The sequence below is a fragment of the Acomys russatus genome, chromosome 8 (genome assembly GCF_903995435.1).
Source record: "Acomys russatus chromosome 8, mAcoRus1.1, whole genome shotgun sequence".
NCBI classification, from domain to species: Eukaryota; Metazoa; Chordata; class Mammalia; order Rodentia; family Muridae; genus Acomys; species Acomys russatus.
In genome coordinates, this window is record NC_067144.1 from 39,246,291 (window position 1) to 39,272,225 (window position 25,935).

At 40.4% G+C, this 25,935-nt stretch overlaps 1 protein-coding gene across 1 annotated transcript in view; it reads left to right on the top strand.

Moving 5' to 3' along the window:
• The first annotated feature begins 8,579 nt into the window (after positions 1-8,579).
• Positions 8,580-25,935, top strand: part of Filip1l (filamin A interacting protein 1 like) — an 87,009-nt gene continuing 69,653 nt past the window's right edge. The window contains exons 1-3 of the mRNA XM_051150074.1: positions 8,580-8,848; positions 9,566-9,739; positions 13,389-13,567. Of these exons, the coding sequence (XP_051006031.1) occupies positions 8,606-8,848; positions 9,566-9,739; positions 13,389-13,567 (596 nt within the window). The 5' untranslated portion in view covers positions 8,580-8,605. The remainder of the gene's footprint in view (positions 8,849-9,565; positions 9,740-13,388; positions 13,568-25,935) is intronic.

The following is a 25,935-nucleotide window of genomic DNA, read 5'->3' on the forward strand; positions in this document are numbered from 1 at the left end:
CTTGTGCTGGTGTTTGTGTTGGGTGTGACCTCAGACATGTCCATTAACTTCAGTGGGGCTTAGTTATAGAAAAAAGGAGACTGGACATGCTGACCCTACTAGACAAAAATTCAAAGAGGACAGAAAGCTTTAATGATTGGCATGATACCATCTCACTTCTAAGAAAAATCAGAGCAGGAAGAAATATTTAAGTGGTGTAGTTTGAAAACTTAAACAAATCCTGTTATTTTCAAGAGAGCTCTGAGTTAGTCCTGGGAGTGTGCTTTTAGAGCTAACTTGAATTACATGAAAACAATCTTCTTTTTCTGCTCTATTCCACCAGATCTGGAAACCATTTTTAGTGCTGTTTCAACCGTAAATGAGAAAGGACTCTTTAAAGAGCCACTGATTTGTAATGGAAAACTTGGATAAATCAACTATTTATACTCAAGAGATTTTTATATTTCTTTTTGTCCTTTCTCCATAACACAGAGCTAAGAAAATCCATGATGTAAGTTTGCCCTGTTAGACCTCATTGGCAGTCTATTTATTCTGTATCTACAGCCTAGCTGCTTCTGGGACTGCAGCAGTTAGAAGACAAGAACCAAAGAGCGCCTTCAAGTTAAATAGAGACTATGAATGAGCAAGGAGAGCACATAAAAAGGTGTGTGTGTGTGTGTGTGTGTGTGTGTGTGTGTGTCCCGGTATTTGTTGACTAAAGTTATTTGTGCTTACTAAATCTAAAATTCCTCATTGGCAAAATAGGATGAATAACTGTCATACACATGAAAGGTATTTGTAAGTAAACACTTGAAAGGAACCTGGAATAAGTTTCATCAATGTCTCTTATTAAATTTTGGGGTCTGAATGTAAAATTTCAAATGACAGCTAATATACAAAGAGTTGCTAAAATCTTCCCTATAAACACCCTCAGCAATCTGTTGTTTCCTTGGTGTTTAAGATCTGAGAAATTGTGTCCAACTTTCTACGTTTCCTTAGATAGACTCAGGTTTAACGGAGAGTGACTGGGGTCTAGAAGAGTAAAATTATAATGTTTGTGTGCCAGGTGACGGCCTGAAACTAGGTGGTGCAAGGAATAGGTTGGAAAAACTGTGTCTTTATAATAGAGAATAATCCTGCCCACTAAAAGAAGGCAGATTCTATGACAAGAGAAGTGGCTTTGCTTGTGTTAGCTCTGAGAAAGAACAAGGTACATGACCTGATGTTGCTGCGAGCTGGCTGCATCTGTTATCAAGGGGAGACCTGAGGTCCTGGTACTGTGGGGAACAGAGGAGAACGCAGTGCTGCTCACATCTGAGTCTGCGGGGTTTTCTCTCAGAACTCAAGATCTTTGGGAATCAACACAAGCCACATTCACCATTTTTCATTCCCTTCTCTGAAACTGTGTCCATGTCCTACAGGGAAAAAAATACCAATAGTGGAATGTAGTGGTGATTTTCTTTTAATTGAAAATGGGAGAAAAAGATAAAGAGAGGCAAATGCTCTGATTTTCAATTTGTCTTGGTAGCCATCAGATAGGTTTAGTACAGCTGGCTGAGTTTAGTGTCTTCAAATGCTGGTGACTTGGGCAATAAAAAGAAACTTTAAAAAAAATTTTTTTTGTTTGTTTGAGAGACCAAATAAAATCCCAACAAAATCCACCTCCCTGCCCCTCCAAAAATCTGGCCATGCAAGCACAATCTGGCTATTCTGACTTAAACACTGTTAACATCTATTTATAGAAAGCATTTTCATCACGAATCACATTTACTGTAAGACAAATGATATTAAAGACCTAAGCAGTTCTGCTGAGAACCCTGTAATCTTACTCCAGCTCTGTCCATCTTCCTTTGAGGGAACTAACTTTTCATTTAATGGTTCAATGCAGAGAACGGTGGGAACTGAAAAGCTACCAGACAGGAAATCACTGAAATATGAGCTTTTAAACACATCTTGGGTCATTCCTAGCAACGAGGCGGCATAGGATGGCTCTGCATTATGTGGTTGTCCAGTCATCAAAATAACAATTCACACCTTAAATTCACTACATGTTTAAATTAAATTTAAAGGACATAAAATTAATAAACTGCAACATGCCCCAACACAAAGCTAATGATGGCCAAATAAAAAGTATGATTGACATTCAGCTCATTTTATGTATAGAGGGAGGAGAGTTAGTCATTTTCAGGGGAAGTGCTATCAAACACTTTCTAAATTCAGTGAAATTAAAAGGAGATTGCTAATTTGCCTTTAGGGTCTAAAGTCATGTACTCCTGGCATATTACCATGTGTGTATACAAACACACACTCAGCTTTTTTGTAGGCATTTTCTATGTCTTTGATGACATGAGTTTACAACTTTACTTTGTCTTTAGCAAGCCTTTTCCTAGTTTTTATTTTATTTTTTTGCTAAAAGTCTTTTAAGCTTACTAAGATAATGTACACACAGCACACTTCACTCAGTGCCTGGCATACAGTTGGCTACACACTGTTTCTCAGTAGCTCTACAGCACTTCGAACCAGTGTTTATTGATGAATCATCTCTATCTTGAAGTAGCTCTTACCCAACCAGCTCTGCTGAGGAAGAACTGCATGATTCAGTCATCCTGTAAATCCTGCCAAGGGTCCAGTTCCTCTAAATACGGGGGACGCAGGCATGAACAGCAGGAGGCTTTGCTTGCTGGCTGCACCACAGATCCATTAGGAGGCACCATTATCTTCATTTCACAGGTAGGGATGCAGATCCAAGGCCAGAGTCCTCTCTTGGAGCAAGGGTTTGAGCTCAGAGCTACGAAATTTTACAAACCTCATATTCTACCCTGAGGCATGTTTCCTGCCATTCCAACATGTTAGTAAGATAGTCAAGAAGGATAACTGGTATTTACGAATAACTGTACATTCAAATATGTTTCTGCACATGTATAATACACAGAAGGAAATATTCTGACTGAATAGCCCAGAGCTGTTCACTTATGCTACTTGGAATTTTGTATAACTTGGCGTCCTCAGGAATTTACAAGTGGGGGAAAGGTATCAATGATACTTATGAATGCTAAAGTAGGATTTTCCTTTATTATTTTCTTTTATACTTTGTGGGTGATGTACATAGACGACCAAATTAGAACCCTATTTTGCTACTGTAGTTTTTAACAATTCCCAACTTCTGTTTTTCTCCCCTCAAAGTAGAGAGAGGAGAAATAAGGAGTTTAGAAGGATTAAGTAAGTTAACTAAGGAAGGCCATGTTGAACAGGGGTGTGCACGGTAAGCACGGAATGCTAGTTATCTCACTGTTACTATTATTTCCTCTAAGCCAAAGTACTTCTGATTAACTACCTCAATATTATAGTAAGTGAAAAAGACCCAAACTGATTTCTTTTGAGCCTTTCCCAAGGTACTTTATACAAAATCATATTTCTTCCATAATTTACTCAGGAAATTAACCATATATTAATCCTGAATCTATTTCTGAATGACTATCCAGTTATGTACAGTAAACACTTGTGGCATACAAGATAATAAGAGTAATGTTAGTCACTTCATGGGTAAGGACTTGACTAGGACATGTACATTGAAAGAGAGGGTGAACAGAATAAGTTTCTATTTACATTTGCCTGTTTCTTATAACAAAATTACAAAGAAAAACCCTCAAATTCTCTGTAGTCCTTCTCCTGCATTGACACATTCTTACCAAAATCTGCCATATTTTCAACTAGTTTAAACCAAAGAAAAACAGACCAAGGTCACTACAAAGGAAAACAAAATACAATCTACTTCTAGCTGCCAACTGCATGGTATTTGTATCCATGGATACGAGACAACAAAGAATCACAAAACCTTACTGTGGGAAGCCCCAAGACTTCAGAGCTCATCTAGGCTCCGCCCCAGTCCTGCCATCAGGGGAGCCATTAGTGAGCAAGAGACAGAGCAGAGGTCAAGGGGAAGAAGCCTTGCTTCTTGTTCCATCTTGAAGGATCTGGAAGGGTCAACGCAAGGCAAAATTCTCATGTTGTAAGTGGGAAGTCAGGCCTGCCCAGTTAAAGGAAGAACTGGAACCAGAAGTCAGGCTTCCCGATTCTTAGGCTGTGCAGTCAAAGGCCATGATGGATCATACATACGGAGGGCAGTAAAGGTGGTGCATTTATGGAAGCAGCAAGTCACCATTACTTGGCATTTAGTGTTTAAAGAAAAAGGCAATTATCCTCCCTCCTCCTTCTTTGTAAAGTGGCATTAAAAATAAAAATAATAAATAAATAAATAAATAAATAAATAAATCTGTCTTTAACCACCATTGCAAATACATTTTTCTTTACCTCACTCTGTATCCCTGGGCCATGCACAGATGTACCTAAAAATTGCCAAGAGAAACAATGAAGTCACTGATAATACAACGCATGAGTATCATTAAATTCATGCCTTTGTTTTCTTCCTCTCGGTAATTACTTCTCATTACTGATCATGTTGTGGGTGTTGGCAGAGGGGGAAGGAAACTCCACCACTAGAAACATGTAGAGACACATACTCAACAGACCAGGCACCTGTATATGCTGGGTCTGCTCTCAACCCCTGAGTACTGCTTCATTAATCAGCAGTACTACAGCCACTCACTCTAGTTCCCAAACAGACCTGGTAGTCTCAGAAGAAAAACAAAAACAAAAACAAAAAAACCCTATAATCATGTTGAAAAGAGCAATAAACATGCTATTAAAATTTTGGAGTTGTGTGCTTGTTTTTCTATTTACAACTTGTCAATGGCTCTCTTTTGTCAGATTTCAACTTGGTCACTTAAGAGTGAGGGGAGAGCAGCAAGCACAGAGGGCTCCCAAAGCCCCCTTCCATCTTCTGCTGCAGCCTGGGCAGCCTGGGCACAAAGGGCAGTGCTTCCGTGCAATGCTGAGCAAGCTCAAAGAAGCAAAGAAGCGTATGCTATCTTGCTATGGAGGAAGGGCATACTTTACGACAAATGACAAGGGAAGAGCAGTAGTTAGTGACTAGCAGCAAAACACATGGTGATTCCCAACCATAGGCAATTGTTCCCTACAGGGACTCGCTGCTGGGCTCCAGATGAGAGTGATATGTTAGAATGGAGGGAGGGAAGGACCCAGAGAATCTAAGAACCCCACAAGGAGACCATCAAGGATGGAGGATCCTGACCCCAGTTGATCATTTCTCCTTGGTGGGGAGGACTGGTGGCACTCAGAGGAAGGGGAAACAGGCTATCAGGATGAGACCTGATAGGCTGTGGTCATATGGTTGGGGAGGAGGTCCCCTTCTGCCAGAGACCTGGGGGAGGGAAATAAGACAAAAGAGGGAGGGTGGGAAGATACAAGCGAAGGGATAACAATTGGGATGTAATCTGAATAAATTATAATAAAGAACAAAGATATATATTCAGCAATCAAGAAGACAGAAATAAAGAAAAAACAAAAAACACAACATAGAAATCCTTTAAGAAAAAACACATCTAAAGAAGTAAATATATTTTATCACTTTTAAATTGGATTTTGTTATTGTGTAGCTGTGGTGGGCTTTTCCAAATGCCTCTGATTTGTGAGTGTATATCTCTCTCCATCTACACACGGGAAAGCTATTGTTCCACACTTGCCTCTACTAAGGCAAGAGCATGAGCGAGAGCTTCCGTTCTCACTGCTGCTGTGCTGCTGATGCTGCTGACTGATGCTACCAAGGGTGAATCTGGGTCTAGCATACAAGAGGATGAGTCCAGAGATGAGACAATCTGGCTGAAGCCCCAGCACACCAAACAGCCTGCAGCTAGATGCATGAGAAATGTGCATCTTAGGCCAACGCAAGATGGGTGAAACTACGGAGTGAGCTGCAGAATTGAGTTGCTGTGGCTACTATCTTAATTTTAGAATAGTTTAGAACAATAATAAACACCTGAGACAAAAGGCCCACAAAGTACAAGGAGCAAATTGGTCACCCTGTTGAAGAGCATTCTGATTGAATCAGGCAAGGTACATCCCAGGAGACATGACAGTGATTAACTGTATTAGGGCTTGGTGTAGCTCAGTAGTAGAGCAAATGATTGGTACCATCCTCAGTAACTCCTCCTCCCAATATATACATTAGAAGATAGAATAAAAACATTATGTGTAAGGCACGAGATGACCTCGTTCTTCTCGTGCAAATATAAGGCAGAGAACAGTATTTATTGCTATGACTATATCTAATCTCTGTGGTAACTTTCCATTGTTTTTATAGTACAGAACAAGGGCATCCTTGAGGTGTTCAACAAAGTACAATGCCTGGAGGAAAATAATTAGAAATATAACTTACATCCATCTTTCCTTTTTTATTTTAAAATACCTTTCCATAAGGCACAGAATATGTTGATATAATAGTGCATAGGCACTGCTTACAATTAAATTAGTATATTTGTAGTAGAATTTTCCATAGTCATATCTCCCACTCATCATAATTTCTACCTGGTATGGTTGAGTTCTACCAGTAACTTCAGAGGCAGAGACAGAGGATTGCTGGAGTCCAGGTATTTGGAGCCAGCCCAAGTAACAAAGTAACAAAATCATATTAGTTAAATGTAAGTTATTTTACACACATACACACACACACACACACGTACACACACCTTCCTTCTTGTCCCTGGCTACTTAGCAAAGAGCCAGTGACAACTACTGCCACAATCATTGTTCACTGATAGTGTATCTATGTTACGTACTCTCTATAGCCAGGCAACAAGCATTTCTTATGGTGGGAAGCAGGTTGTCTGTATTTGTCTTAAGCAATGTAGCATATATAGCATATTGGCTTTTCAACATTGTTTAAGAATGTAGGCTTAGTGACTACATGTGCTTTCATTTCTTCTATTTACAAAGTTCTCTGTACTTTCAGTTCTTCATTATTTGTAGAAGATACTAGTCTGTGCTACACAGTGTCGTTGTGGGTCTTGAGGTAGTTTGCAGAAGGTGGTTTGCAATGGTCTGTTTACAGGAGCAAGCATCTCTAGTGATACTCCAGGACACCCATACTTCACAGCTCAAAATTCCACCCTAAAACACAGTTCTAAGAAAAGAAATGTACATACACCAGAAAAAATATCAGCAAGACTATCCAGAATGGCATATTTCTAATAATGTGTTTGTTGGAGGAGGGTAAATTATTTTAAAAAGTTATCAAAAGAAAGTGGGTGAGTAAATGGTACACTATTCCCACAACGAAACCCTATATAGCAAGCAAAATACACAAACTACAGAAAAAGAAACAAACGTGAATTTTTAAAATATAAGATAAACAAGTTTCAGAAACATATCAACATGTTACATACATTGGCTTGAAAACATGCATGTTTTTATTGTTCCGTAACATACATACTTTTTTTAAATGTATGAAACACGTACAGGAATATTACATCCCAAGTTAAGATTATGGCCGCTTCTGAAAGTGGCAGGGAAGAGGATAAACACTGAAGTAGACACACGGGATTTAACTGCTTCTACAATACACTACTTGTAAAATAGTTTTCTTGTATACATGGTAACTTATTAAAGTTTCCCAAGTATGCAAGGTAGCACATGGCAGCAGTTAACTTGTATGCTTGCAGTCCTCACCCCTCTCAGATGTTAAAGATTATTATTGTGGACTGAAAGTAAGCACCAGTGATTTAATGTTGCAAGGGGTGGGGATTTTATGGTAGTACATGCCAGAAATCTCATTCAGTATTCAGGAGGCAGAGGCAGGAGGACTGCCACAAGTTTGAAGACAGCCTGGCCTACGTAATGAGTTCTATATAGAGTGAGGGTATTGCCTCAACAAAACAAACACCAACAAATGTATCTGCCTGTATATTACTTTGAGTCCTCTATAAGCTTCAGACTAGTCAGAAATCTCCAAGGCGAAAGAGCTTTTCTTGCTGTCAATCATTTGGCTAGCTGTGTCCTCAGCTATGGAGTTCATCTGGTCCTTTTCCTGTCAGCTACTCTGCACTGGTGCCTCTGCTTTATGGATGAGATAAGCTGTGATTTATCTATCTCGGTGACACATCTGGAATTTTGGTAGGCTCTCAGGAACAGAGTCAAGGAGTGGGCCTGGATATTTTTAATACTAAACTTTGCCTTGATAACAAAGCAACCTAATGTATTCTCTAGCAGACATTCTGGCTGTCCTGTCTTCATGTGCCAAAAGCTAAAAAGTTAACAAGACAAAAACATACATATGAAAAGTAGCAACAACTTCAAAAGGAAGTAATGTGACGCTAGAGAAAAACCATTAGCAAGTTCATCCTTTCACAATGATGTTAAGTATGCCTAGATGTAAGTAAGCACTCCACCACAGTTGGAGGTATGACCTGGGTTCTTGTGGTGGAATGCGTGGTGGCTGAAGTTCAAACACGGTCTGTTTACCCATGGACGTAAGTGGCTTTAATCACAGCAGAACAAGCTTTTAAAATGTTGACTTTAAAAGGAGAAGTGTAAATAAGACGGTGATTTATGAACCTGGTAATACCCTTCTCTGCTCTACACATTAAGAAAGATCAAGTTTGGGGCTGTGGTAAATATTACAAGAACGTAGCGTTGTTAAGGCAGTAATAGGTACTTATAAAACTACCTCTAATGAGTTACACATTGTCTTCTCTCTTGCAGTCCTTGAAGAATGCGGTCCAAAAGAGGCAACACTGAGGGCTCAGCCCCAAAGCAATTCCCAAGACATGGCAAATTCCACACTTTCCAAGACACAAAGCACACTGTGCAAGAAAAAGAGTCCTCTACTGAGTCAGATGGGGTCCTTCCTCATCTCACGTCAGAGAAGTCACACACTGGCAAAAGCCACCAAGCAGAAGACCTCTCAAGAGATGACTTGCTATTTCTCCTCAGCCTTCTAGAGGGAGAACTGCAGGTCAGCTGGGCTGGGGCCATCCCTGCACAGTCTAAGGGGAAGCCTGCTTGTGAATCTGGTCTGCTTGCTGCTAGAGAAGTTGATAGCTGCGGTTCATCATTGTGCATATCCAAAAGCAAGGCATAACTACACAAACAGAATCCTCTTCTACCAACTCAAAACACAATTACAATTAGCCACATCTAAAAGGGGTTGTCATTATGACATATCATTGGCATGCATGCTACGAAAGGACACATCCTCTGTTCATGCAGCTCGGCAGCTTTAGCTCACAGGCACATCTTATACAATTGTGCCAGATGACTTCTGCATTGGTTTTAATAATAATACACATTTTGTATTCCATTTAAACTGGTTCCTTGGCATCATCAATCATTTAATTTACATAAAAACTTAAAAACAGCTGCTACACATAAGAAGGATCTTTCTCCCTAACCAGTGAAAGCCCAAATGACAGTCCACGAAGGGCTATTTTATCTCCTGTTGGAAACTGATGAAACAGTCCCCCAGTGTAGTGCAGTGATGATTTTGTAAACCGTAAGTGGAGTGTAAGAGTGATGAAGGGACATGGTTCGGGTGCCTTCTCCAAAAGGTACTATACCCAGCAACTGCTCGCTTATATTTGAAGGACAACAATCCCCCAACTATCACAAGACAGCATGTGCTGAGTCTGGGGGTAGATAAGCAATCTTTCTGAAATACTGTTTCTTCTTCCAGGCTCGAGATGAAGTCATAGGCATTTTAAGGGCTGAAAAAATAGACTTGGCTTTGCTGGAGGCTCAGTATGGGTTTGTCACTCCAAAAAAGGTGTTGGAGGCTCTCCAGAGAGATGCTTTTCAAGCAAAATCTGTCCCATGGCAAGAGGATATCTATGAGAAACCAATGAATGAGGTAAGTACCACAGTAGCTGTGGGCAATTAGAAGGCAGAAGCACACCAGTCAGCCAGGAGACTGGGCCTAGCAAGTGATCATGATATGTACCTTCCTTCAGTCTTTACAATCATGTCTTAATGCTCTTAAAACCTACCCAAGCTGACAGATATTGCAAGTTCTATGAGGGAGAAAAAAGAATGACAGGCAAGATGCTTCCACTTTGGTTTGTTTTTTGTTTCTTACCACTGACGTGAAACATAAAATGAAGAGCTCACATATGCGCAAATCTTGCAAGCATATGCATTTCTTTTGGGGCCTGAAGGATATCCAGACTATAATAAAAAGCAGATCAAGTTCAATTATCAAGGTTAAAACACTGAGGTATTATGTCATAGAAAGTTTGATCATTAAAAGGAAATGATCTAAACTGCCCAAGAAACAGAATTTTAGAAGATGGCATACCCTCTGTCTTTCAAACACGTACCGAAAGTGAAGACCTTTCTACTACCCACTGCATCCTGTGGTGACAAAGGTGAGCCACCCAAACATGGCCACCACTACCCAGAGATGAAGGGCTGCTTGATTCTTTTTTGGTGCTGAAAAATGTAAAACTCTGGCATCCTTTCTTATTTTTCTCTTTTCCTCAGGGATCTAAATGGAAACTTACATAATTTTCATTTTTATAAAAGGAAACAACTAAGAATATGAGTTAAGGCTGAGAGAATGAAAGCAAGTTCTGGACAAATCACTCCCCCAGCCCCACCCTCACCCTTGCTCTGGCAATCTAGCTCAGGCTTGACCTCCAGTGTTCTTGCTATTCTTGTCTTGGGAATCTCATGAGAGAAAATGACTGTCTTGCCAAATTCTGAAGTAGTTTGGTCATGTGAATGCACTTCTCTAAGTGGTGTGGATGAGACCACCCAAAGTTTGTTGATTTATGCCTTAATCCAAATTTTAAACAAAAGGAACTGATGCTGCATGCAAGTCAACAGCGCTAAAACTACCCTGGCTCCCAACGAGCTTCCCCTGGGTCTGACAGATACGTGGACTACATGAGGTGCAATGCAAACTGATGGTTGGTGAGAATGCCCCGGGTAAAACTCCTCCAGTGGCAGTCCTGTGTCTGCAAAGTGTCCCTGAATGTCGTTCCTAATCTCTTCTTGCTTTACACATTCAACAGTCCTTCACTGTCACTTCTACAAATATCCTTCCGCCTAACCAAGACCCCCACCCAATCTCACACACATTGCTACCTCCATGTTTGGTCAACTTTTCTCTTTTATTTTTTCCTACTTCACAACTCTAGATGTCTTTGTCCTTGGCTATAAGTTTCCTGAAGCCCAAATAAGAACTTACAAAGCTGTCTACTGTCCTCTCCCTAATAGGTAAGAGGTGAGAAGGGACATCCAGAAAAGAAAGGGGAGTTCTGACAAGAATTCCTTAGATGAGGCTGAAGAAAAGGAATGAGGAGAGTGGACTTATTGAGACTATGCATGTCTATATCCTAGTTACACAGTAAGAAATCTACATGAAAAAATCTTTTTGTTTTTGCCAGCCTGCCATTTTCGAACTGTCAACATTCTCCCTTTGCCTTTATTCTCCTCAATATTTCTTCTGAAAACAATAAGGAGAACCAAACATCCATTGATTAGAACATCCATATTAGGGTTGTCTGTTATTTGGCATATATTAACACAAAGATAACTATTATTTCCTTTTAAAAAGTCAGAAGCTAAAAGATGAGCGCGCGCGCGCGCGCGCGCACACACACACACACACACACACACACACACACACACACTCCTTATTTTTCTGACCATGGAAAGGAGTTTTGGTGTCAAAACTACAACTGGACCAGATGTACTTTGATTGTATAGGGACAGGAGTCAAGCTGACTAACTGGAAGTTATCAACACACAGTAAACATTAGTAAGCCATTTCTTAAATGTTCTACCCAGCTGTCCCCTGAAACTGCCAACAAGTACTGCTGCTTTCCCTCCCAGCCTCAAGCAACAAAGGATAGAACACGGAAAGGGCGGTGTCTGATCATCTTTTAGCACCTAATGATACAGTGTCTTACATTGGTCCCAGGTGATGTGTGGGTTTATCTTCTTTTCCTAGTAAAAGCAAAAGGGCTTGGCATTCAAATGACAGAAGGGTCACTAGAATACTTGTTACTTTGTTTTAAAAATTAAGGTACCAGGTTTGATCTTATAAATCATTAAATCCATTCATTTGCTTTATAAAAGAAGAATCTCAAGTATAAAATAGAAAAGTAACTTTGCCAAACTCCATGTACTCGGGAAGAGTTGGGTCCATTGTGTGATCTGTCAGGAGTGAGAAGAGACTGCAGGGAAAACCACTGGCATATTTTCTAAAAGGCATACCAATACATTAAGTCATGGAACAAAACTTCAAACACAAGCTAAAGCAACTCCAGAATCAACAAGCCTCTTCAGGGAGCATCTTCTCTGCGAGGTCGTTATGCAACAGCTTTCTGATGACTGCTGTTACAAAGGCAAGCTGCCTGGGGATTGCTCTGAATAACATATAGGAAATTCAAACCATTCCTCTAGAGACATGGAATGTGAAAAAAGGAAGTCTCAGGAATTGGGCTTTAATATGAAGAAGGAAACTGCTCTGTCGAGGAGTGAGTGGGGAACAGGAGAAGTTTGGGATGGGGGAGGAAAAGAAGGCTTCTAGGTCTCAACATTAAAATAGAGCAATCTTGTATCACTGTGTGTTCTGAGAACTGCCTGAACCCAATGTGGCTCATGGAGAATGGAATGAAAATGGGGTCGATGTGACAGATGACTCTGAGTAAGCAGTGGTTCTCAACCTTCCTAATGCTGTGACCCGATAACACAGTTTCTCATGCTGTGACACCCACCATAAAATTATTTTTGTTGCTACTTCACAACCGTAATTTTGCTTGTTATGAATCGTAATGTAAATATCTGATATGCAAGATATCTGCAACCTCATGTTAAAGGGTCATTCGGTCCACAAGTTGAGAACCACTAGAATACAAAATGAATATTCCCACGGGTGATAACACACACTATCAGGCCTAAGTAAAGGGTGAGAGGAACTGGGGGAGCAACCACTTAGGTGGTAGGGTCCATGTAACAAATGCATCGCCCTGACTCCATCCAGCCTCCCTCTCAAGTAGGTGGTGAAGAAACCAACAATCAGTACACAAGAAGCAACAAAACTAGGAATCAGAAAGTTTATGTATCTATATACTCTATTTGAATGAATACGGTTTTTATTTCAATTCATTACAAATTAAATCATGATTAATTATATGACAATTTTTCCTTTAAAATAAAAGTTTCATAGTATTCATTGTACATGGTACTCTACAACCTACAGACATGCTTTTCAAGCTGTACATTAAATATTATAAAATGGTACTTGGCATTAAATTCACAATGAGACACAATTTGTTCAATCTTATATGGTAGAACAAAGCAAAAAACAGTATTTTATCAGTTATAATACCTTGCATTTAATCCATAAAATAATGTTTTAAAAACTGTCCAAGGAGTAAAGAAAATTTAGCAAGTTAGTTAGTAAAAACACAGAAATATATAAAAGGCTCAAAGGTGGAAGTAATGTGAGTAATTTGTAACTAACAGTCAATAAATGCATTTTTTTCTTGTAGTTGGATAAAGTCATAGAAAAACATAAAGAGTCTCACAAGCGAATCTTGGAGCAACTCCTAATGGTAGAAAAATCCCACAGGCAAACCATAATGGAGATGGAAGAAGAAAAGAGAAAACACAAAGAATATATGGAGAAGAGCGACGAATTCATAAACTTATTAGAACAAGAATGTGAAAGGTAAGACCAGCACTGGATGAAACAATGGCCCCTTCTGCAGAGGTCACTGTGGGCTGGAAGAACTGCAAGCCTTAATGTGAAACATATTCTGTTCTCAAAGATCTGATGGCCCAGGGTGAGGGAAGCATATATTTAAAGGCAATAATTATTATATATAATAATAATTATGGAAATATAAATACTGAGTTCCCAACTCTCTTAAGGAGTGCCACTGAGAGACTGTATGGGGAGTAAGAGAAATTGTGCAAAGGCAAACATGCAAACTGATTCTCAGTGTAGGAGGAGAAATTAGTGCAAGAGCAAGTGGTGTGGCAAGAAGTGGCATGAGCAGCAAGGGAAGCCCAACGCCACACAGCTACAGAGCCCGTGCAGGCTCAGGGGGGAAAAAGGGAAGCCCAACACTCCACACAGCTACAGAGCCCGTGCAGGCTCAGGGGGAGAAAAAGAGGGACAGGCACCCGGCCGCAAACACTCACACAATACACTGTTTGCAAGATGAAGCCAATAAAAAACTGTGAGAAGGAAAGTGAGGTCATCAGGTATGCTTTCTTAAAGAACAATGAGAGCAACATGGAGGAAAGACTGGAGGAGCTGAAGATTGGAGGCAGGAAGCCTGGTGTAGAGCCAACAGCCCAGATAAGGGAGACGAGGGGTGTAAACAGGAAATGGTTATGCTGGAGAGTCCACATCGGGACTGCTGAGACTGGAGAGGTGTGCATTGCCCACGCAGAGTTGTTTAGCCAGAATTCTGGTTATGCATATGTGAAATGGAGAAATGGGGCACAGCTTTTGGTTGTGGAATTTTGGTTGAAGAGAAAGGTTAATTCATGAAGGTGAATCTGTTTAAGTTTTTCCTTGGTTATTTTCGTGAGCTTTTTCTTCTGGTTCTTCTTTCCTGCCATGGTCAGGAATATAGGTCTACAGAAGTATGGGCTCATGTGTGGATTTGTAATGGGCACCAGTTGAAGCTGTCTGAGTGGGTGCCATCAGGAGATAAAATGTTGACAATAGAACCCTAGAATCAGTGCTTCGATGTTTTCTAGGAAGTCAGTAAAGAAAGCTGAGGGAGGAAAAAAATAGCAGGATAGAAGAACCAGAAGAAAAAGCTCATGAAAATAACCAAGGAAAAACTTAAACAGAACAAAATAAACAGAAACAAGTGGATAGTGGAAAGTGAAGCAGTAAAAAATCATACAGGAAAGGACAGAAAATGCCCTAGGCTTTGGTGACATGGAAGACATTACAGGAATTTAAATGGGCATTTCACCAAGACAGGAGCAGAAACCAGTGCAATGCTCTAAAGAGAAGATGAAAATACAGTTGCTCCAGGTGAGAACCAATACTTGAGAGGTGTGACTGCTAACAGGGGCTTGGAGGTGGGGGTGGGGCAAATCTTTTATTACCGTACCCAGGGCAGACTGTTTGTTCTACTGTGACCTACTCTGAATCAGTGTCAACAGTATGGACATCCGTCCATATCACACAGAAAGACAGTCGACCACTCCATGGATACTGCAAAGGAAAAAGACAAGCAATGTCTGCAGTGGCAGTTTCTACGGCGCTTGGTTTACTTCTTTCTATGTGTACTTGCAACAGTCACACTGTTGACACTGAAGTCTAACAAGCACAGAATAATGCAGAAACAATGATCAAAACATTAGCCATCTCAACTGCTCAGTTCAAACATTTCTGGTTTGTTTTGTATTGTTTTTGAGTCTTGGCCTTGCTGTGTCGCTCAGGCTGGCCTTGAGCTTGAGACAATCTTCCTTGCCTCAGCCTCCTGAGTACTGGGATTAAAAGCTTACACTACGAAACTGGGCCAATAAGTTTCCAATTAGTATTTTATCTAGGAAACTGAGGTTCCATCAACGTTGCAGCTCACTTATTTTCAGAGAACTTCCTGGTAAACACTCACTTGAGAATATCCCCTATACCCACTCTATTTACACGCCCCCCACCCAGGTTGTTTGTTTTACACATGGGCAGTAGAGACAAAGGTGAGAGACAGCCTAGCAAATCTGAACCTCATGAACTTTAGAGCTATCCGCAAGAAATCTGGCACCAATGGAAGATTCAACTCAGACATTACAAATATACGATTTATTATTCAATGAGACAATGTTATATTAAATATTATTTTGAACCCCTGTGGTTTGGCACTAGTGGCCTCATTTGGCCCCCATACTGTCTTGGCATTCACTTGCTAACAGACACGTTCTTTCATCTCTCCTTATTGTGAACATTCACTGACCATGGTCAGGATGTTGCCTGGCAGAGAACAAAGGGGTGCAGGCTGTCCCTGTCCAGGGGCTGACCACATGAGAGGCAAGATGACTGAGACTGTGAAGGGCTGATGGAGTCCGGTTCTCATGCTCACAGCTGCTCTCATCTTCTGGAGCAAGGCTGGGGCAGCAACCACAGTAACACTAACACTGGGAGGCAGATGCATATGGCTGTTTCATTCCAGAGAGCAAAGAGGAATAACACCAGAAATGTGAATAAAAGATCAGTGGAAACAGGACACAGGCTAGGGGCAAAGTAAAAGAGGGGAGTGCACACCTTGGCAACAGTCTGCTAACGACGGCTTTCTACAGTAACTAATGAGCAGGAGAGGAAGAATTCAATGGGTTAGTTTTTGTCTTACAGGATACAGAATCTTAGCAGATCATCAAACTGAACAGGGCCCTGCAAAGAAATAGGGGAAGTAACTAAATTGGACTGTTGCTTGCTCCCTGCTTGGCCAGTGTAATAGATAGGTGAGCAGGCACTGGTCCCCATTGCTGAGGAGAGGCTTCCAAGTGACACTCAGTGGCTGTGAGAATATCAGGCTTCCTCCCAACTCACACCACACACAGGACCTTCGTCCTTTGCTCTGCCTGTACACAAATCCGGTCTCTTGGCACTCTAAGTATATACCCCTCCACGCTTGCTCCAGCCTGCTGCAAGAAAGGCTGCAAGCCTCACGTGGCATGACTGACATCCACCTCTTTAAGGCCACGAACACGAAATTACTGAGTGAATAGCACCTAACAAAACAGGTAAGGAAAGGCACTCCAATGATTTCAGGTAAGCACACACAGGGAGGTGCTTGTTTACATAGAAGAAAGGGAAACATCAGTCTCTCGTTTTCAAGTGGAAAGGCACACACCATCACTGAATCCTTTTAAACTGTGGTGACACAAAAAAGCAAGACTACTTTTTCCTAGAGGAACAAAGAATAGTGTTTACTTCCTTAATCAAAGTGTTTTAAGAGTCACTCCAGAATTTGTGAACTCTCATACTACAGTAAAACACAATGTAAACCCTACTTATAAGCGGGTTGTGTGAGTACAGCAACAAAGGACTATCTGCTAAAAAGTATGAGGAGAACACTATGAGGTGAGAGTTTAGCATTTTAAGTATTAGTTAATATCTACATAAAAAATTAAGTAAGATATTACTGAGGTAATTAATGAGACCTTAGAGGATACAATAATGGATTTCAAATGAAGGCTCAATTTTTGTGTTTTCTTTGGAGAATTCATTTTATGTGAAAAAGCCTAAAGGAGCCTGATGTCACACATTGAGTTCAGGCCAAAATGTTTGCCAAGTGATGTCGCTGTTGTAATCAGTAAGCAGTTGGCTTTCCCACTGAGGGGTGGGGGGCAGGGATCAGTGCTGGGAAGCATGTTCCCAAGCTTGTTAGCGGAGCGGTTCCCTAACTGGGATCTGTGTGGCTTGGAGGGTCCACACAACCTTGTCATGTCACACTTCACGACAGCTTTTGCGCAGTGACCAGTTCTGCTGAGTGAGCATGTGTGTCACTGATGACCTGCGCTCTATACACTTGGCTGAACTACAAGTGGAGTCTATGTGAAGGTTTCACACTAAAGTAGAGCCAGGACTAACTGTTGGCCTTTCTGGACAGCTTCACAGGAAAGCCAAGCAAAAATCATTTTCAGTCAGTGTAATTTTGCAAAAAATTCCCATAAGTAAAATGCCAATTTTGTATGTGCTTTCAAAAAACCCTGCAGAATTTTTCTTTAGTGTAAATGGGGTGGGGGTGGGGATGGAGTTTGTAAAGGAAAAAAAAAGGTCTTATTTTAAAAAAATATTAATTCTCTGACTAAAACAAATCACATCACAAACCACATCTATTACTGTATTTATGCCCCTGAAAGGACTACTAAGGCAGGAAGCAGATATTGTTACAGCAACCACATAAAAATGTGGTTTCAACTCTAGATGGTTCTAAAGCCCTAAATTACTTTTCAAAGTATCTTGGCCAAGTCACTTAGCACTGATGATCCAACTTCACAGAGGAGACGCTCACCTTTGCGTCTTAGGAGCCACACAGAGGAAGACCTCACAGAGAGAATATACTTCCTACCCCTCTTCTCCCAGGTTTTGAGTAGCTAGTAACTGGGGCAAGTGCACACTACTGGAGGTCAACAGGGGTGCTTTGGTCACACTCTAGACAAGTCCTTCACTGTTAGGGTTCAGTGAAGAGCAAACCATTCCCACTCCTTCCTTTGACAAGAAGCAACTTTATAAAGATGTTCATTAGGTTCCCATTCTAACATGACAAGCCTACTTTGTAGACTTGCTTCAGGCAAGATGACTGAAATATTGAGTTCTATTGATCCTACTGTTACCTCACTCACAAGACAACTTAGCCAACTTTCAACTCCTCTCCAAAAGCATCAGACCTCTCTGAAGGCTTTGGATATGGGCCCTTGAAATACATCAATGAATGAATATATTAAATATCAGAATTTAAGTTAAATGAGTTAGGTACCCAGGTGCTGAGCTTACTAGTGTGACTTACCAGTCATTCATTGGTTCATTAAAAATGTGTAACTACACTGGCTACGGGACAGTCCTGTATTAGACACTGATGGGATTAAGGGAGAGTTTCATTTACATAAAACCCAGATGTATTTACTGTAAAAAGTAGACACAAAGTAGCCTGAAACTGTGTTGCTTATCAGGCATTTTAATATATAGGAAAAATGCCACCATGTAGTAGAATAACATGATGCTCACAAGGACCAACTGAGAAGCCAATAAACTTACTAAACAGAGAACTTAACTAAAGGATTTTATATCTTGCAACTATGGCTATAAGGATTTTTATCATCTTTGGTCTTAAATATCAGCTTTTCTAGTATCTCACAAAGCAAAATACCCTGCCTACAATACCTTAAAATTCTACTTCTAAAATGCAGTATTTGGAAAGCCAGCAGTTTTACATTTCATGCACACTAAACTATTGTTGTAGAGTACATTGCACACAAATGCAATCATTTCCTCTCAGTTTTCTGGCAAGCAGCTTTTGTATTACATATTCTCTAGACTACGTCCTGAAAGTAGTAAAATGGATGACAGATCTCCACTTGACCTTTGTCATGGGTATCCAATTCCCTGTCAGAACAAAATGGAGACCCACCACAAATACCTATTTTGATATTGTACTCTATAGAGAATTACAATGTGAGTAGTCTTCTGTTCACACCCCCTACTTGATACCTAACATAGGAGCTAGGCAGGGATGCAGAGAGATAAATTAACTCATGAATGCCAAAAAAAAAAAAAAAAAAAAAAAAAAAAAAAAAAAAAAAAAAAAACCCCACACAAAAAAAAAAAAACCCAAAATATTTTAGACTATACATCACAACTCAATCTTTAACAAATGCCACAAAGAAGTATCCACGTGACTGCACAGTTCAGAGGTTTTTATTCACGCCACATAATGAAAGGGGTCAGAGCTTGAACACAGTGCTGATGCTGTTTGACCATTCTCCTTCCCAGACAGCTAGACTAAATTTCACAAATACATTTGAATGTAAGTCTGGATGTATAATGATTAGCAAGTTTACCCCATTCAAAAGACTAGGACTGCTTAAGGCAGCAGTGCAGTGCCGTTCGATGATGAACTAAGGGCTTAAAGGTTGGGAACTCAGGTCTGCAGATCAGAGTGCATGAGTTGCTGATGTGAAGCGTAACTCACATTATCAAGAGGCTGGTGAGAGTGACAGCGCCACGAATGCTAGCTTCCAATTGCAGATCCGCATTTCCATTCTTAGGCCATGTAGAGTTCAGTGTACTCCATGGTTGATCAAATATTATTAATTAAAACTAACCCTAACATCACCTGCAAATCCAGGCCATTCAGAACCTTTCTACTCCTGACAGGGCGACTACAATTAAAGCATTGGTATTTAAGTAAATAACACAAGTTACCAAAAGCTCAGAATCTTATAATTTTCAGTTAGAATAGAACTATGGCATAGATAGAGCAATCTTGTGGTTTCTGAACTGAAAATAGGGAGACCTACTAAGATCTAACTAAGAAGTTAAAAAAAAATCTTGTTGCCATTCTCCCAGAACACTGTCACTGTGCACCCTAGCCTTGGGCTTGGTGTCACAGGAGATCCAGAAGAAGTGCACAGCCTAGCCACAGTGCAGCTGACACAAGGTGGTCATAAAAATTTGGAAGAACTCGCCTGTTAATTCTATGGTATAGAAACCAAGGTTGCAAAATTATAAAGGGACGGGAAAAGGGGGATTTAAGGACTTTGGTCATTCAATGGCCAGTATAGCCCTAAGAAGATGGAGGACATACAGTAAGTACTGGTAAATACATCTAACTGGCTCACAGTCACTGGCTTAACAGCCTTATGAAAGAGGAAGCCAAAGACTGGATGTAGAAAGTCCACCTCAAACTTCCCTTTCCACCCAGACTATAAAATACAGAGAGGAAGAAGAGTATTAAAACACACCACAGTGAAAAGGATGGCCTCCTACATAGAAATCAAGCAGTGTGCTGGACTTGACCTATGTCCTGAAATCTGTACCTTGCAAGTTTTCCCTGGGAGGCGTATTAATCCCTGAGATGTGACTATGACCATACCACGCCGAGGGTGGGGCAGAGTGGCAGTGATGAGTGAGTATCGATGCATAGACAGGCCTTACTGAAGCCCAAGGTAGCAGAGCTGACAGCAGGAACTCGGGCTAGGAAGCTGTGGCTTGGAGGATGGTGTCATCCTTCATCCAGGCTCCTATGGGGCCTCTGTCAGGCAGCTGTTTTCTAATGAAAGTGTCAAGAAGTATCTGATACAAGCTCTTTGCTCATAAAAGTATGAATTCACTTTCCCTTCTTTGCATGCCCTTTCTTTCATGTGCTGGCTAAAACATGCGTTCCACAACAGTCTGAGTTACCTCAGCTGTTCTCTGAAGCTCCCCCACCTCCTCCTGCTATCCAACTGCTCCCTACTCTCCACAGAGGAACCTGCCCGCTCTCTAGGACCCCAGCTTAAACACATGACTTGTACTTCCCTCTCTTTCATTTCCCTCTTCCTCACAGCTCCAAAGATTTCAGTTTGCTTGCCCTATTTCTTTTCTCTAAAACTCCAATAAAATTGTCCTTGAATTTCCTTCAGGGGGTAAAAATATATGGATTTTATAGGAAATAACTAAATCATATCCTACACAGGGAATATAGTAATAGTCACCGCCATGTGGAAATCACTAAGGAGATATTGAGATTGAGTTGGCTAGCTTTTCCCAGACAAACGTGACATTACATTATAGATATATATTATGCACCCAGAAAGACATTTGTTGCAGTTTGTTCACTTACATTATTATAAACACTATGTAGTCCATGGTCTTCCATTTGCAAAGTGTTAGGCCAGGAAAAGCAGCAATGAAATTTGAAAACTTGAGAGCAAATCATCCAAATTCCAGTTCAAGTCTGAAGGACTATAAACCACGAGTGACATTATCAATTCAGTAATTTATGCACCGATAACTCAACTTTCTCCCAATTTTGTTTTATTTTGGCCCTCAAAAGATGGATGATGCCTTCCAACACTGGGAGGCCAGACACTCTACTCAGTGCACTGTTTCAATCATAACCTCTTCAGCAAGCTCAGACACACCCCAAAATACCACTTAACTGGTTAATTGCATCCTATGGCCCAACCAAGTGGACACATAAAATTAAGCAACAGAACTACATTTTTTACAGTTGTCTTTTTTCAGAGCATGTTTTTCACATACTAGGCCATACCACTGGCATTCTGAAGATTGCCAAGGAAGGATTCAACTAGACCGTGGGCTTGGCTCTGAGGATATGACAGCGAATGAGAACCATCAAGGGAAATGCTGTTCAAAATAGACACAAATATAAGCAGGAGGAGTTACAGATCGATGAGAAGAGGGGCTACAGAGGAGGCAGAAAGGAGAAGTCATTCCCAAGTCACAGTTGCATCTTATTTCCTGCAGTGCAGAGGAGCTTTGAAATAGTCTAACAATCTAACATGGTAAAACAATGAACTGAGGTAAAGCAATGCTCAATGAACTTAAAAAAAAAACCTGACACCACTGAGATCTCTCTGGGGGAAGTCATCCCACAAGGATAAGAAAAATGTTGAGTGCAGTGGTATTCAGAAGCGCTCAGCCTGTCATATGACGAAAATCAGCCCAGCTAATGGGATGGCTTGAAGTGTATCAAAAGCCCCAGGTCTTCTGCCCGGCCTATCACCAGTCGGAAGACTCTCCACCCTACTGCATCCTCTTTACTAAACTGCAGAATACCAAACATCCTCACTCTTTTGATTTACTTTCCTCCTGTAAATTCAAGCATTTAAAAATTTGATCTGGGCATGGTAGCGCACGCCTTTAATCCCAGTGCTTGGGGGACAAAGGCAGGCGGATCTCTGAGTTCGAGGCCAGCTTGGTCTATGGTGATTCCAAGACAACCAAGGCAACACAGAGATACAAAAACAAAGAAGAAACAAAAATGTAAAATTTTAATTAAAAAATTAATTTCCATACACAGTATTAGGTTTCATTGTGGCATTTGCAGATGAACTTCATGTTGGCCCCCTTCCACCTCTTTGCTATCCCCTTGACCCCATTCTATGCCAGTTCATTCACCCCACAGCCCCCTTCCCACTTGCATGACGTCACTTGTGTCTACTGCATCTCCCTACATCAACAGCTATCATTCCCTGCCATAGTCGTTCTAGTTTTACAGGCTATGCCCCTTCTTACTCCCTAAGCATAAACTGAGATCCACATGAGAGAGCACAGGCAACCTTTATTGCTGGGTCTTTAAAAAAAGAACTATGATTTTCCACTAACTGTGTCTCATAGGCTAGCCCTGTCAATTAGCATGGTTATGGGAGAACAGAGTATTAGACAATCAGCTGTGACAGGAACTGTGAGTACATGTGAGACCAACAGAGCAGGTGGGTACTTAGACTTTGAAGTCACATATTCCAAAACAGCAACTACCAAAAATAAAAAAGCCACAAAAACCAACCCACCTGAGCTATACTATATACACTTTTGGTATCTTATCATTTTTCACTAACAAAAATATCAAGAATATATTCCTAAGTCCTTAACTATAACATGTAGATATATTACAACTTAACAGAGTTCGCTCTGTGAACATTTCGATTCCTTCTACTTTCTTTTATTATAAAGAACTTTATGATAGCTTCATATTTCAATTAATTTATGCGAACTCCTAATTGTTGCTTTAGGATAAATTCTTTGATGTCTATTACTGGGTCAAGGTTTTAAATCTCTTTTATTTAAGGAGTTTGAAGTTTGTAGCTAAATGGCCATCTGCAGATATTTATACAACTATCAACAATAACGGAGAGCCTCTCAGTGTATACTTTATACATTTATCTGGGAATAATCATGACTATGATCTCATTTAAACATATGATGTGAAAACATCCTTAAATCTGAATGTCAATAAGATGAATCAGACTTCCCCACTGATATGGACTTTGATTTTAAGAGTTATTTATTGAAGTAAAGCCCTAATACATCATCAAAAGCACACTTAAAGATTATAACATTTTTCCTCTAGAGCATTTTGATGTTGTTAATATTTCAGTGTATTCCCACGCCCGTTCTCCAACAAATTCAGGGTTTTGAGTTGAGCATCAACAGTCTAACTAAATACTACTTGTGTTGGTATTTGGTAAACAACACTCACTATAGACCTTACATGGCTCTAACCAGCCTTCTTCGTTTCCCAATACAAGATTTAAGGAGTATATCATTAAATTCTTTCTCTAATAATTCACTTGGCATGGATTACACACATGGCAAATATAACTAAGAAAACAGGTCAAAAGATGCCCAGCATGGACTGAGCTCCCAGCTAAGGGTGCACACATTGTCCATTCTGTCCTGGCTCCTGTTTCAAACTACTGATATCAAGGAGAGAAACCAAAAGCTTAGAGCATCTATTCATGGGATGTGTTATCAGAGCTCTGGTGAGTGGAGGGAGTAACCAAATGAGGCCATGTGAGAACAGAAACCTTAGTGAAGCTATTTAACCCCATTTGTCCTGCCATCCTCTTTCCTGCTTTTCCTCCATGTACCATGTACATACACTTGTTCACACCCACAAATGTCTCAAGCACCCTGAAATGGCTGAGCTGATTGACAAGCAGGCAACAGCTTCAGAAGTGATATAATCGGGTTTTATAAGAAAAATGCTTTCTGTGTTATTTTATTAAAAATCAGGAATGCCAACTCTGTTTTGCATTTTATATCTTACATGTTGGGTTCTAGGCAAGTATGATAGCTAAGGCACTTGTATCATAACAAACACGGTAATATACCTAAGTAAAGGAAAAATGCAGAAAAGACATTGTTCTACCCTGATGAACGCATACAGAAACATCTAATGTTTCCAATTTGAACAGATTTATACATAAAATACCCATAATCTCACTGCCTGAAAAGTCTGGTAATCAAAATGACAAATTGGGACTTCTACATGACAGCTTTGTTTCATTAATAAACACAAGGGGCAAATAGTGAGGGGATATATGATGGTAAATAAATTTAGACATTCCCACAAAGTTCAGTGCATAAACTATTTAAATCTTTTTTTTTTTTCTGACAAGGCCTCATTATGCAGCAGACTTGACTTGAGCTATTGTCTGATTGCTAGGATTATAGGCATGCAAACACTGCACCTGCTTGGGAGAAAGGAAAGGGAAATTTGAATGTTATGCAGAATACATGATCCTACAGAATTATTTCTCACATTTTATGTTAATTGTTCTGTGGGTGTGTATTTCAAAAGAACCCTTACTGGGCTGGGAATGTAGCTCAGTTGGCAGATGCTGTGTCCAACAAGCATGAGGCCCTGGGGTCCTTCCCCAGCACCACATAAACAGAGCACTGTGAACAAAATGGAAATATTAGCACTTAGGAGGAAGAGGCATGCAGGGGAATCAGTGTAAGGCCATCATGGGCTATGCAGTGAGCTCAGCCTGGTATACAAGTGGCCCTGCAGGAAGGAAGGCAGTAATAGAGAGGGAGGGAGGGAGGGAGGGAAGGAGAAGAGGGAAGAGATGAAAGAGTTCAAGAGAGGTGGGAAGAGGTATGAAGGGAAGAGAAGAGAAAAAGTGGAGAAGTGAAGGGAGAGGAGTGGAAAGAGCTTACTGATAAATTCTAACGAATTTATAGGAGTGGTTCTTCACCCTAATGTCGAGACCCTTTAAGACAGTTCCTCATGCTGTAGTGACCCCCACCCACAAAATTAATCACTGCCATTTCATAACTAATTTAGCTACTGTTAGGATCTTAATGTAAATGTCTGATATGCACATGGATTAGGTGTCCTCTGTGGGAAGGGCTGGTTTAGAAGCAATGATTAGTTCTTAAGGAGTGAGTGTGAAGGCTTCCTGGCACCCAGGGATTAGCTTCAAGGCATTTAGCTGGCAGAAATTAAATGCCCAGATACAAAGGAAGTAAGGAAGATAACTAGTGAAATACTGTGTCTCTTGAGGATGGATATATGTTAGGTTGTATGCCACAAGCCAGATTCTCCTCTTTATTCTGAACTCATACCATGCAGAAAAGTCTCAATCCACATAACTGCCTGGTAAGTGTCTAAAGCCAAAGTTGGGGAGAATCTAAGAATACTAACAATAACAAGATTAAATAGCAGAACACTATTTTAACCAGAGCTCTTTAATAAGGATTCCAAGTATGCCATCACGTTCCTGTACAACTTCCTGATAAAGTCTTTTAGAGCAAAATGAGATTGGAGAAATACATTTCCATTTGGCTGAAGCAAATGGAAAATTAAATCTCATTTTATCCTAAATCATAAAAAGGGAGCTGTTGTAATATGCTACCTAATCCTTTTTGCCTGGCCTAAAATTAGCTAATTACAGCAACATGTGAGCAAATGGCAATGAAATATAACCTAACGAAAACCAAAAAGGACAGGAGCATCTATTTATTTTAAATGTGTCCAAGCTCTGCCAAGGAGGCCTTCCAATCTCCATCCCCCATCCTCAAAAAGAGCAACCCAGCTAATCTCACTTAGCTATTAT